The sequence below is a fragment of the Penicillium atrosanguineum genome, assembly GCF_028827265.1.
Source record: "Penicillium atrosanguineum strain IBT 20685 chromosome Unknown utg000002l_segment0_segment0, whole genome shotgun sequence".
Classification (NCBI taxonomy): Eukaryota; Fungi; Ascomycota; class Eurotiomycetes; order Eurotiales; family Aspergillaceae; genus Penicillium; species Penicillium atrosanguineum.
In genome coordinates this window covers 2,381,787-2,394,519 of record NW_026623134.1, presented here as the reverse complement: position 1 = coordinate 2,394,519, position 12,733 = coordinate 2,381,787, and the positions used below count along the sequence as shown (strand labels likewise).

Genomic DNA, 12,733 nt, shown 5'->3' with positions numbered 1-12,733 from the left:
AAATATTTGATTTTCGTACGGTTAAATGGAACCTGCTTGCAAATAATTCTAATTCCTGTAATCCTGTAATCCTCGTAACCCATAGATATCTATTGTGGACCATAGTACATATTCAACGTGCTAATAAACTAGCTACATAACTAAGCATAAAAACATAGATAGATCGACAGGGCCCACTTTACTGTCAGCTGCCGCTTATCACGCGATAAGGCATCTCCGCTTTGTTCAACTCCCAACTTCAACTTCTCCCCTCCTCTTCTCCTCTCCCCTACTACTCTTCACGGCAATCATGGCAGGCCGTAATCTCATCCCGATCCTGGTCACGATGATGCTCGTGACCGGGGTCTGCAACACCATTCTCAACAAGTACCAGGTATGCACGCCTCTCCCATCAACCGGCGTCCCCCCAGCTAACCCCAATCAAAGGACATGCAATGTGTACGGAATTGCGATTCTGCCGATCCCAAGGAGCGCAAGCTGTTCGAGCAACCGGTTATCCAAACGTATGTGTATACTACGAGGTTGACACCACAAAGCGTGCTGGCGATGACTAGCGTGACACAAGCTGACCATGTATGGCTCGTACAGGGCACAGATGTTCGTTGGTGAAATGGGCTGCTGGCTAGTTATTGGACTTTCAATGCTATACAAGAGCTTCATTGCTCCCCGTCTATCCCGCGATGCGTCACCTCTTCTGGCGGGCGGCTACCGTCCCGTGAACGAGGAGGAAGGCGACGATGATGCCCACACGATCGATGGACCGGAGAACCAGAGACATCCTAAGCCCATTAATGAAGATGATGATCGAATTCCGCTTCGTGGATGGCGAATCCTTCTTCTTGCTGCGCCTTCATGCTGCGACATTGCCGGCACGACTCTTATGAACGTGGGCTTGCTCTTTGTAGCGGCGAGTATCTACCAGATGACGCGTGGTGCTCTTGTTCTCTTTGTTGGATTGTTCAGTGTCCTCTTCCTCCGTCGCAAGCTTTTCCTGTACCAGTGGAGCGCGCTGTTCGTCGTTGTTCTTGGTGTGGCAATTGTCGGACTGTCCGGCGCACTTTTCAGCAGCGACAGCGGCCACGATCTCACTCAGGATGATGGTTTCTCTGGTGAGACTGTCACAAATACCCCCCAGGCTGTGCAGACCATTATCGGTGTGCTCCTCATTGCCGCTGCGCAGATCTTTACTGCTTCACAATTTGTGCTGGAAGAGTGGGTCCTGGAGAACTATGCCATGGATCCTATCCAGGTTGTTGGCTGGGAAGGTATCTTTGGGTTCTCGGTTACCGTGATCGGCATGATTGTCATGTATGTGACTGTTGGAAACACCGAGGCTGGTCGCTACGGCTACTTCGATGTGAAGGAGGGATGGCGCGAGATGACTTCGAACCGCGCCGTTGCCGTTTCCAGCATGCTGATCATGATCAGCATTGGGTATGTTTCCCCCTTCCCTTCTTTCCAGATACTCTCCGGTGCCCATACTAACACAAGCCAGCGGCTTCAACTTCTTCGGTCTCTCCGTTACTCGCTCCGTCTCTGCCACCTCGCGCAGCACAATCGATACCTGCCGCACACTCTTCATCTGGGTCGTCTCGCTAGGTTTGGGCTGGGAATCCTTCAAGTGGCTCCAAGTCGTCGGTTTCGGTCTTCTTGTCTACGGAACCTTCTTATTCAATGACATCGTCCAACCTCCTCTCAAGGCCTGCCTTCCGAGCCATGCCAGAGAGGGTCAGGTTTTGCTCCCCGAGGAGCCGATCGAGCATATCTAGGTCTAACATGAGTTATCTGTGATAATAGGGAAGATCTGTCTCTTGGTGTATAATTCGAAGCTGTGTGCTTCGATACTTTGGATATGATTTTGCATTCTGATACATCGCTGGAGTTATCTGTTTGAATATCTCTGGGAGATATATAGGACTTTCTTTGCGTTCAAGGTTTTGCTGTTTCTATTTGATCTATAGAGCCGTATGGCTTGATTCATCTCACTATTGGCTGACCCTACCTACAATCACGGAAACTTTCTAACAATAAGCATCTTTGGATTTATGTAGCCATTCATGTATTCTTGTAAAATATATGGAGTCCACTTGATTTGTTCAATTGAGATCTTTGGATGTCGGTATAATGAGTTGGCAAAGCCTTAAATGAATTATTCACGAGCAAAGGTTGGCTAAATTTGGAGAGCTGGCTACATAATCAGTCCTTATTCTCCAAGACTTTCAAAGCTGACATGCTACGCTACCTAGGGGATGGCTTCGCAAAAAGGATCATTTCATGAAACGCCTCAATTCTGCACCATGTAACACAGGCTCATGCGTTGACTCATCTGCAACCGAAACATGTACAAGAAATAATTGCCGGAAAGGCAAAGCGTGGAACAAAAGAGGAAACTAAAATGTCTAGATGGGGGTCCGTGTAAAAGTGACTAGAGGTGTATAGAACGAGGTGCTGCGTGAGAAATTAGACGCTCATCCGCCCGACTTTTTGAAGCGCTCTGCCATATCTCCTTTTCACTCATTCAAGATCATGATCAAGATCCAAAGAAGCAAAAACAGAGTTCCTCTTTTCATTTCAACCGATTTACGGCTCCGTCCAGTCGACCTGATCAGTAACGCTGTCTCCACTATCGCGGCCGGATGTGACGCGCAGACGAAGGCGGAGTTTGGGAGGGAGGGACTGAATGGGTATGTTAGCTTTGGTGGTTGGTAGGTAGGGAGGAGGAGGGAGAATTGCTTACCCCGCTGACTGCAGTTATACGCATGTTCTGGGTCCCCTCGTCGCCGGCGTCGAGCTCGGCCTTGCTAATCGCGCTCAGTTGCAGGCGTTGGCTCTTGGGTACTGCAGCCTGCAAGCCGACGTTGGTGAAGCGGTCGAAGTTGGACTCGTTGCGGAAACGGGCCATGATTTGAGCGTTGTTACCACTCCGCTGGACTTGTAGAGCAAGGACTAGGCCGTCCTTGTTGAAGACCGTGTGTGCGGGTGTCGAGGAGGAGACGGGAGCGGGTGAGGAAGTAGGCGAAGGTGCAACACCACCACCACCGAGCAGGTCCAAACCGGCGGATGCAGCTTGAGGCTGCGGGGAAGGTGAAGCACCGTTTGAACCGAACATGTCCATGACGGAGCTGTTGTTCATGCTGTTTTGGGCGGGAGCTGGGGCGGGCGACGACAGGCCCGAGTCGCCGCCAAGGATATCTGCCAGCAGATCGGCGGTGTTGGACCCGCTAGATGTCGGGCTGGTCACAGGAGCATCAGAGCCACCCATCAGGTCGAGGAGCAGGTCGTGTTCCGCTGGCTTGGAAGCTTTGGTGGACTTGCCGCGGAGGACCTTGCTCTGGCGCTTCTTGGCTGGTGCACCAAGAACACGCTGTTCCTCACGAATCTCAGGCGCGGGCATACGCTCGAGCACACCACGACGGATCTGATCGTAACCGAACAGGTTGGTATATTCGACGGCACGTTGTTGAATCTCGACGCTCAAATCAGCAGTCCGGCCGGTCAGGAAACGTCGGAGACGCTCGATCTGAGCGGGGTCTGACATGCGCACGGTAAGTTTCATGGATGCGGTGGTGATGTACTCGATAGCGGTCTGCGTGGCGTAGGTGCTGTTCATGATGTTGGTGAACAGATCGACGATATCACTTTCCCGGACCTCCTTGACTAGTTCCTCCTCCTCATATTGGCCACCCTCCAGCAGACTGTCGGCATATTCACCAATTGTCCATGTAGCAGCCAGTGTCAGACCCTCTTGCGAGATATCTTCCTTCAATGATGAGTAAAGCTTCTGAACGGCATAGGTTTGCAGCTCGGGGGTGGTCGCAATGAGACGCACAAATGACGAAAGAATCTGTTCCTTGACGTAGTTCCCAGCCAGCTTGAGAACTCGGAGAATGGTGTCCATGTGCCAGCGCTTGTTGGGGGCAAATCGATCAGCGGCAATACCAATCTGCGAGGTCATGATAGGCTTGAATTCGATGTCAGCAACCTCCAAGAAAGCCAGCAGTTCCCGCACGAGGACCCGTACGTTGCTCTCGTTGATCAGCATGAAGCTGAGATCGAGAGCACGTCGGCGAATACTGATATCGGGGTCACGCAAACATTCCAAGATGGTGTTGCGATGTCTTTGTACTGCGTTAGGTTCAATGGCAACGACTTTGTTGAGTGTGTTCAATGCAACGTAGCGGATGTTGTTGTCCTTGTTGGCCAAAAATTTACCAAGGATGTTGACACCGAGGACCCGCAAACCAGAGTCGGCTTCAATGTCGAGAATCGTGAGCACGGCCTCGTAAAGAATAGCGTTACCCACATTCTTGGACGAGTCAGTGTTGCTGGCCACCTGGGCCAAGATGTCGTTGATCAGTTCGCTTGTTGCCGCATCTCCTCGGCCCAAAACCCGCAGGAACCGAAGAATCTTGACTTGCAAGAAGGGATCCGTGATACCAGAGACATCGTGCTCCGGCGCGTACCCAGAAGTTGTCAATCCCTTGAGAGCGCGGACGAGTCCTCCAGCAAGCGGCCGGAACATCTCGATCACACCCTCCGGTCCACCTTCTTCCTCCTCCTCTTCCGCCTCACAGAGATCGATAGCAAATGTCAAGCCGCAGAGCAACACACCATGGTTTCGGTCTGACAGCAAGGTCTTGGCCTTCTCCAAAAAGTGTTCATACAAGTCGGGGACCTTGCGACATATCCGCATAGCACAGATAGCCGCCTTTCGGCGAATGTAAGGGTTCGCCGTGGACATGAGAGCCTCAACCTGGGGGAATAGATCACGGGACATCTCGATAGAGGCGATATTGCCGAGAGCGCAAAGGGCGAGGCCGACGATATATTGGTTGGAGTGGTTAAGATCACTGCGTGGTTGTCAGCATTACTTTCCCCATCCAATGACCCGCTCATAACACGCACTTTCCAAGTGAATTGGTGACGAGTGTCAAGACCTCTTGGTTCTCATCAAGCAGGAGCATCGTCCCCAGGTAACCCAGACGCTTGTCTGCGAACCGGTGTGAGGCGAGTAGCTTCAAGCATTCAATCTGACCAAAGTGAGTCCGCTCCCCGAGGGTGAAAAGGTATAGCAGTTTGGCCACATTGTTCCTCCTGCAACAGTATTAGACGAGGCTTTGGCAATGGATAGGGTGCGGTGACGATACCGAACGCCGGAGTCGTGACTCTCTTCGCGGAATGAAGCTCGAATGGCGGCGCTTTCCTTTTGAATAACGGCCCGCTCATCGGCGATTGTCTTGGCCGACCGCACATTTCGAATGAATTGCTTGACTGTTGGACAAGTTGGGGTTAGATGGTCTCCATCGTCAGGGGAGGAGGGGCGGCGGGCAACGTACGGGACGACATGACGGCCACAGCCCCCGCTGGGGGTCAGGGAAGTGAAGGGGCGAATGGGGGGAAAATCAATAAAGTCCGCGAAGGGACTCGAAGATAATGCAGGTAGCTCGTCAGAAAGTGAAGCAGCCGGTCTGGACTGTGCTTTATTATGAGCCCGTGACTTGGGTCGACCTGGCTTCTTGGCGCGGGAGGATGGGCTAGGCTTTATTAGGAATAGTGCGGGTATCGCTGTGTGTAAGGTCATCTGACAAGTCACCTGACAAACCATCTGAAAATTCCAAGGTGTCGATTCTGACTCAGCACATGCGCCCTGACGTAATTTACATGTCCCTGGTAAGGTAAATCACCTTACCTCGAGGTACTGTGGATGCCACAACAAAATAGCTGCCTATATGTAACCCTATGCATCGAATGACCATTGCCAAGATACCAGCTGAATATGCTTGCTGCTGAGCCTTGTTAATTCTCTACTCGGAAGAGCTCCGGTGCACATCATTCGCCGTAGGGCTAACCGTTGACGTAGTGGCCCCGTTACAGTACTCCAATACTCGGTCCCCTGTTGGACCGCGTCAAACAATAGATCCAGTCTGCTTAAAACCACTCCTCGGTGGATCTCTTCTCACCACCATCGATGTGGCCCCTTTCCTCGACTCTACAACTGTATCTCCTTCAGGATGTCCAGTGCCATCTCCCATAATGCGTCTGGCGTCGTGCGGCCGCGCGCTATCCCCCTGCCCAAGGCAGATGTGAGTCTCACGCCGCCCGTGGTGGACAAGCTGGCTGCGGACACCAGGTAGGTCGCTTATAGCTTCCAAGCTGCCCTGTTAGACCTGCACTTGAGCTTATCCACCTCCCATACAGTGGCCGTTCTACCCCGGTCCCCGAAGATGCGCCCCCTTCAGCGCATTCGATCTCAACTGCTCGCAAGCAAGTGCGGGCTCGGAATCGCCTCTTCTATACGATCGACTACGTACCCCGCGTGTCTCACTTTGATCCCGAGAGCGACTACCATAACTTCCGCGGCTTCTTCATCCTTTTCTGGATCTCTTTGTTTATCATGGTGGTCACCACCGTGTTGCGCAATGTCAAAGATACCGGGTATCCGCTGCGAGTCCGGGTTTGGAGCTTGTTGAGCGCCAATGTGTGGGAATTGGCCATAAGTGATCTAGCCATGGTCACGAGCTCCGCGCTTGTCTTGCCAATGCACAAGCTGTACCGAAGCGGTCCGCGCTGGCTTCGTTGGGCTCGCGGTGGAGTGTTTCTGCAGAGTGTCGGTGAAGCAATCTGGCTAGCTGTATGGGTCAAGTGAGTTGTAGTTCAAACAGTCTCGAAGGATTTGCTGCTGACCAAAATGATAGCTGGCCGTTCATGCGCATTTGGACCTGGACTGCCCAGGTGTTCTTTACCCTCCACCTGTTGACGATTCTCATGAAATTGCACTCATACGCTTTCTACAATGGCCACCTAAGCGAGACTGAGTGCCGTCTTTCCGCTCTTGACAAGTCTGATTCGATGGCGCCGAGCTCTCCGGTTGCAGTTCATTACCCAGACTCTTCCGGACGGCGGCTACCGAAGAAGCTGCAACATGACGAGGACGCTCCCGCTGAACCGCTGAGCCGTCTGCGCGAAGATCTGGCTACAGAGCTGACTTCTCCTCTCGGCAATATTTCGTACCCTCAAAACCTTAACGTAGCAAACTATGTGGATTATCTCTTCTGCCCGACCCTGTGCTACGAAATTGAGTATCCCCGCCGAAGCCACCGGCGCTGGTCAGAGATTACTTACAAGACCATGGCCGTGTTTGGTTGCATATTCCTGTTGACACTGACAAGTGAGGAGTTCATCCTGCCAGTCCTCAACGAAGCCCATGCCCAGCTCGAAACGGTTACCAACATGGTTGATAAGGCGCTCGTCTTGGCTGAGACTATCAGCATGCTTCTATTCCCCTTTATGATAACCTTCCTGCTGGTATTCCTGGTTATCTTCGAATACATTCTGGGTGCATTCGCCGAACTGACCCGGTTTGCGGACCGACACTTCTACTCCGACTGGTGGAACTCGTGTGACTGGTAAGTTGTCCTACTGAACCCAGTTTTCTTCCTTATTGACAATCGCAGGCTCGAGTTCTCCCGCGAGTGGAACGTTCCTGTCCACAACTTCCTCTTCCGCCACGTTTACTTCCCAGCCCGTACCTACTTCTCGAAGCCCATTGCCATGCTCATTACCTTCTTGGTAAGCGCCGTTTTCCACGAGCTGGTCATGAGCTGCATCACAAAGAAGCTACGTGGATACGGTTTCGTTTGCATGATGCTGCAACTGCCCATCGTGGCAGCCCAGAAGTCTCGTTTGATGCGGGGCCGAACGGTCCTCAATGTAAGTTCCAGTCTTCTATCCCCTTTGATTGAGAAACTTGTTATTGACCTAGTCTAGAATGTATTTTTCTGGTTCTCAATGATTCTCGGTCTTTCGTTAGTAAGTTGACGTTCTTTCGCCAAGACTTCATGCAGATACTAATATAAGGCTCTAGATGTGTGTACTCTATGTCTTGTTCTAAACTCAAACTCTTTGAATACTGGAGTGTATGTTGGCCGCGGTTGGAAAGAGTGTTCTGTTTATACCCATCTGCATTTGCTTTGGACGGCTCTATTTAGTCTAGACTATCCCTATTGTACAGGGCCTTGTATATAGTCGCAACAGTGTATTCCTCAATTGAACTTTAATTACTACCAGCGAACTATTTCTTACACACAACTTGAACGTCCGTTCTAGAAAACAGTGCATCCGTCTGCTCAGCCCAATTCCTCCATGCCATCGGGAATTTTCCCTTCTGGTCTGCATCAATGAAACCTTCCTGGATACCTCTATCAAGTAAATAGCTCTGCTCCAATCGCCTCGCCATAGCCTCTCCCCACCACCTAACTTCTTCCGTATTCGAGTAGTAAAATAATGCTGCAGAAGCTTCAACATCCCCCGCTTCAAACCCAGCACCCTCAGCCCAACCGCGGGCTCTCACCATAAGGCATCGTCATGCTCAAACCCGTCAAATCCTCCACGAGCTTCAGGAGGGGGAATATGATTCTGTTGGCATTTTGAGGAGGGTTTAAATAGGATGGCGGAAGAGGGAGACCAGAAAGAGTAAGGGCTTGTTGGGTTGGACGGATCAGTGGGATTCAACAGTGAAGGTGAAGTCGTTAGTGGGCCGGAGACGCGGTACCGGAGCGGTGATGGTAGGCAACAATAACAATTTGAAAAGGAAATATGGAGGTTGAGAAATATTGAGCCTGGCCGACGGATCTCGTCCATCCTAAATGGAAACATTCACTAAAAGTCCGTAAGAGTCTATGTTCATTCTGCGATATCTTGGTGAAAACGTTTGGTACGACCCAATTATTAAGTGCGCAATTTCCATTCTAGCTAAATAACATCTTGATGAAGTCATATTAACTCCAGACCTCAGCCTTATACTGAACTAAATATACTCAACTAGAATCACCTCCCCGAAATCCAAGGAAAGCATCACCTATCGTATCTCATGTCATCTCATTTCACCATTTCAAAAAAACATCAATTCGTAGAGAATTCCCGGTACTATGCACGGGTATCTAACCATCTCCCGGGAGGTCGCAAAATAGAGAAACCAACCAACCCACAAGAAGTCACAAGAAAAATAAAAACATTAAAAAAAAACAGACAGAAAAGGAAATTGCGCCATTGGGTGTTTCTTGTGTGTGTATATCCAAAGCAAAGAACACCGGGAACTGTCCCATTACGCCGACAAAGAGAACATAGCGTGCTAATCACGCGATACCAAGACCGTCCCAATGCTTAGGGTTGGATCCCAGTCTCCAGTCTGGCCATGTGCAAGGTACACTCCAAGCTTGAATAGCAATGGGGCGAACATGTGATTGGCATGTGATGTGACTGGAGACTGAGGTCTGTGGAAAGAACTGATAGCAGCTCGAAGTATGAACAAGAAGAACAAATATAGAAAAATGTGCATGGGCGTTATAGCTGGTATAGCTGTCGTTACTTGGATTGTGTAAAATGCATAGATAGTCGTTATTGAGGGTATGCTTCAAGCATATGTTGTTCGGCGAGTTGGTGGGTGGCGAGTGTATTCCTCTGAGTACGGGCTGGAGCGACTGACACTCTCGGGCCGGATCTCGCGGGCGTACTTTACGTCTTCGGCGCGGGGGCGCGGGGCGTAATCCACGTCGCCGTGAGGTCTAGATGGTCGCACAGTGCGCACCTCGATGCGGGGTGAGGCCTCAGATTTGTACTGGTAGGTACTTGATCGCTTGGGTGGGCCGCGGGGACGCTCAGGGGAGCTGGAGCGGTATTTCGATTTAGAGGGCTCGATCACCACCGGGTCATCGATCTTGTAGCGTGTAGTCGTTGTCTTGGGAGAGGCACCGCGCTGGGGCATCTCGGGTGTGCTGGGACTTGAGTAGCCGGAGTCGTAGCGCTTCGAGGAACGTGAGATTGGTTCCCGCTCGCGAGGTTCACGATCACGATCACGATCACGTTCACGAGATTCACGGGGCTCACGAGGCTCACGAGGCTCACGAGGCTCACGAACCGGCTCCCGTGCCATTTTCTCCAGAATTGGTTCCTCGCGGCTGGACCCTTCGCGCTTGCGAGTAAAGCCCGTGGCACTAGCAGTGGCGGCGCGGGTATACAATGACGGCCGCATGGATGCCTTATGGGCAGGCGAGGTGGCGGTGGTGGGGATCTTGGGTAGTTTGAAGTCATAGCTCCGCGATGACTCAAGGTGCTCGTGGGAATTGTGGCGTGAAGAAGACTGATCCCGGGTTGAGCGGGAGGACCGTCCCGAGCGCCTTGTAGCATTGGAGTCTGGTTCCGTCGAGTCGTAACCACGGGGTCGTTGTGGAGACCGAGAGGCTCGCGGGACTTCGTTCCTGGAACGCTGAATGTGCTGCTCCGCCTGTGTTTGCCAGCCTTCGTGCTTGTTAGGGGAGGAAAAGCGATCAGAGTAGTCGTCTTCGTCTTCATAGATGCGCTCGCGCCTCCGCGAGGAAGATTCTGCGGGGCGGGACCGCGGCTCGCGAGACTCCCGGAATTCACGGGTCTCATAGGAGTCACGAGTTGTTCTGCGGGCGGCGGCTGGCCTCCTTGGGGGCACATAGGTGTCCGAGTCGCTTGAATCTGACATATCAGATACCACAGTCGGGCCGTAAGTCTCGTAAACATCCTCGCGCTTGGCCGAGGCCTGGCGCTTGCGATCTCGATCCCGTTGCTTGGCCTTATCCGCCTGCGTCGCTTTGGCGGTTTCGCGATCATCCTTGGCTGCACGGTAGGTGGTCGGGGGTGCACGAGTTTTCTTCTTGTCTTCGGCTGGCTTTGCCTTTGGCCTTCTAAACTCATTATTGTCCTTGCGCGACATTGTCCGCGGTTCTTCTGTGTATTGCAACTCCTCGTCTAAGAAGACATCCACAGGCACTCGCTCTTCCACGATGTGACCGCCTCGCATTTCCCGGGAGCTTCCACTCCCGCGTTGCGAATACATGGCCTCGGATCGCTTGCGTTCCAACTCACGCTTGAGTGCGATCAACTCGACCTTTCTGTCGTAGCGGGTTCGTCGAGTCTCATCTGAAAGCAGTTCGTAGGCTTGCTGGACCCGTTGGAATTCGTCCTGGGCGGCATTGCGTTGCGATATATCTTGGATCTTGTCGGGGTGGCATTTGAGCACTCGTTTGCGATGGGCGGCCCGGATCTCTGCGATGGTGGCATCTTTGGCGACCCCTAAGGCCAGATACGGGTCTATATCCGGCGATGAGGACATGATGGCAGGGGATAACCATACAAAGATAGTAAGAATTGAATCCCCTGGGAGGGAATTGGGGAGTGGAGTGAACGAAAGAGGGGAGAGGGGAAGAGGCGGTGGAGGGAGCGACGTATGTTATGGGCCCCAACTTGGTTGCCGGTGCATCCAGAAGGCTCTCGCAGGATCAGGAGATGGGAGGCAAATAATGTCAAGCTTAGAAATAGATGACCGAGAGGTACATTCAAAACGGCCAGCCCGACGCTATTCTTTAAGAGAGTAGTTTCGTCCGATGGACCGGATGGGGTCAGACAGAGTGTATAAGCCAAGCCGCCCCCCGAGAAGACCGAAAAAAGCGATGTCACTAAATATGCAAGGCAAAATGGGGAATGGAAATGGAAATGGAAAATGGAAAATGGAAAATGGAAAACGAAATAAAGGGGAAACTGGCATTCCGCCACTGAGGGATTTGCAAGTGGCGGGATACGCTTCCCGGATTGCTAGGGGGTTTGACACTTGACAAGAACAAGGGCCTCATTCAAATAGAAGCTCTGGGTCGCGCCCATCCATTCTTTCCAGGGCGCCAGCACCTCATCACAATCACCTAGCTATTTCATCTTTCATCTTTTATTCAGATTTTACTTTCCCAAGCCCATTTCCGGCCGTGCGTCTCATCCGATTTGCTACCCTGTCCACCAATGACGCCGTGCCCGCGCAGAGGCATTTTCGCCTTGGATACAGGAAGCGGGGCGATCAATCAACACGAGATGTGAGATGCTTGCGGGGCTGGACCGTCGTCCGGTATTCTTCCCTCGCTCTTTTTCTCTTTTCTTTTTCTTTTTTAGCCTATGTAGCTCTCTCAATTTGGTAACCCCGTTCCTGTGTCCAATGGGCCCCCCGCATAGGGTGCCTTTGCCTGCGCCTCGCTTTCTCTATGGCAGTTGGCCGCAACGATTTCCCTCCCGGGGTCGGTCTGACTGTCCTGTCCTGTCCTATCTAGGTAGGCACTAAGTAGATGTACTGGCTAGGTATAGACACGTACCTAGGTGTCGTGCCTGATCCTGAGCCAGATCCGTGGCTCGCGTGGAAACCCCGGGTGCTTCCGTCGACACCTTAATTCGTGGCTGATTCGGCCACGCACTTCTCTTCTCCACGCTTGAACCTTGGCTCCTATATATAGCACTCACCGCTTTTCTATCTGCGACAGCGATCACTGATCACGATTACTCATTCTGACACTAATGACCGCGTGTAGGATATTCAGGTGCCTCAGATCAGATCCGATCTTGACTTCTGATTGTATTCAAACGTGATAGGCATTGTCGATCTAGCCGATCTTCTAGTCAATGGACCCTTTGCATAGAGACTAGTCTGCTAGTCTGCTAGAGGGGGGCCAAGTCGACCAGCTGTCTCTGTCCCACTTTGGACCCATGATCCAACGTGTCTCTGCTCACCTCCAGGTGTTGACCCCTCCCCCCACCCCGACACGGTTCACTTTCTAGTTTCGGATAGCTTGTCATCTGGTCCCGATGCTGCGGTCCGCGCGGCCTGATCTATTAATCTGCGAACCCATCAGCTGGGTTGGAAATTGGGAGAGGACTGCGTGAGTGTAAC

At 52.0% G+C, this 12,733-nt stretch overlaps 4 protein-coding genes across 4 annotated transcripts; 2 read left to right on the top strand and 2 right to left on the bottom strand.

Moving 5' to 3' along the window:
• Nucleotides 1-289: 289 nt before the first annotated feature.
• N7443_002680 (putative nucleotide-sugar transporter) lies at nt 290-1,769 on the top strand (the record flags this gene model as incomplete). The annotated part of the gene is made up of 4 exons (XM_056882736.1): nt 290-373; nt 427-503; nt 589-1,434; nt 1,496-1,769. The coding sequence occupies 4 exons, from the start codon at nt 290-292 to the stop codon at nt 1,767-1,769; spliced, it is 1,281 nt and encodes a 426-aa protein (XP_056744577.1).
• An 811-nt stretch (nt 1,770-2,580) lies between these two features.
• N7443_002679 (AP-1 complex subunit gamma) lies at nt 2,581-5,346 on the bottom strand (the record flags this gene model as incomplete). The annotated part of the gene is made up of 5 exons (XM_056882735.1): nt 2,581-2,676; nt 2,738-4,850; nt 4,906-5,094; nt 5,148-5,271; nt 5,337-5,346. 5 exons carry the CDS (start codon nt 5,344-5,346, stop codon nt 2,581-2,583), a joined length of 2,532 nt encoding a protein of 843 aa, XP_056744576.1.
• A 665-nt stretch (nt 5,347-6,011) lies between these two features.
• N7443_002678 (putative sterol o-acyltransferase (APE2)) lies at nt 6,012-7,891 on the top strand (the record flags this gene model as incomplete). Its single annotated transcript, XM_056882734.1, has 6 exons — nt 6,012-6,130; nt 6,199-6,642; nt 6,696-7,406; nt 7,455-7,710; nt 7,768-7,809; nt 7,865-7,891. The coding sequence occupies 6 exons, from the start codon at nt 6,012-6,014 to the stop codon at nt 7,889-7,891; spliced, it is 1,599 nt and encodes a 532-aa protein (XP_056744575.1).
• A 1,521-nt stretch (nt 7,892-9,412) lies between these two features.
• Nucleotides 9,413-11,140, bottom strand: N7443_002677 (J domain-containing protein; the record flags this gene model as incomplete). Its single annotated transcript, XM_056882733.1, has 1 exon — nt 9,413-11,140. The coding sequence occupies one exon, from the start codon at nt 11,138-11,140 to the stop codon at nt 9,413-9,415; it is 1,728 nt and encodes a 575-aa protein (XP_056744574.1).
• Between the last annotated feature and the right edge of the window lie 1,593 nt (nt 11,141-12,733).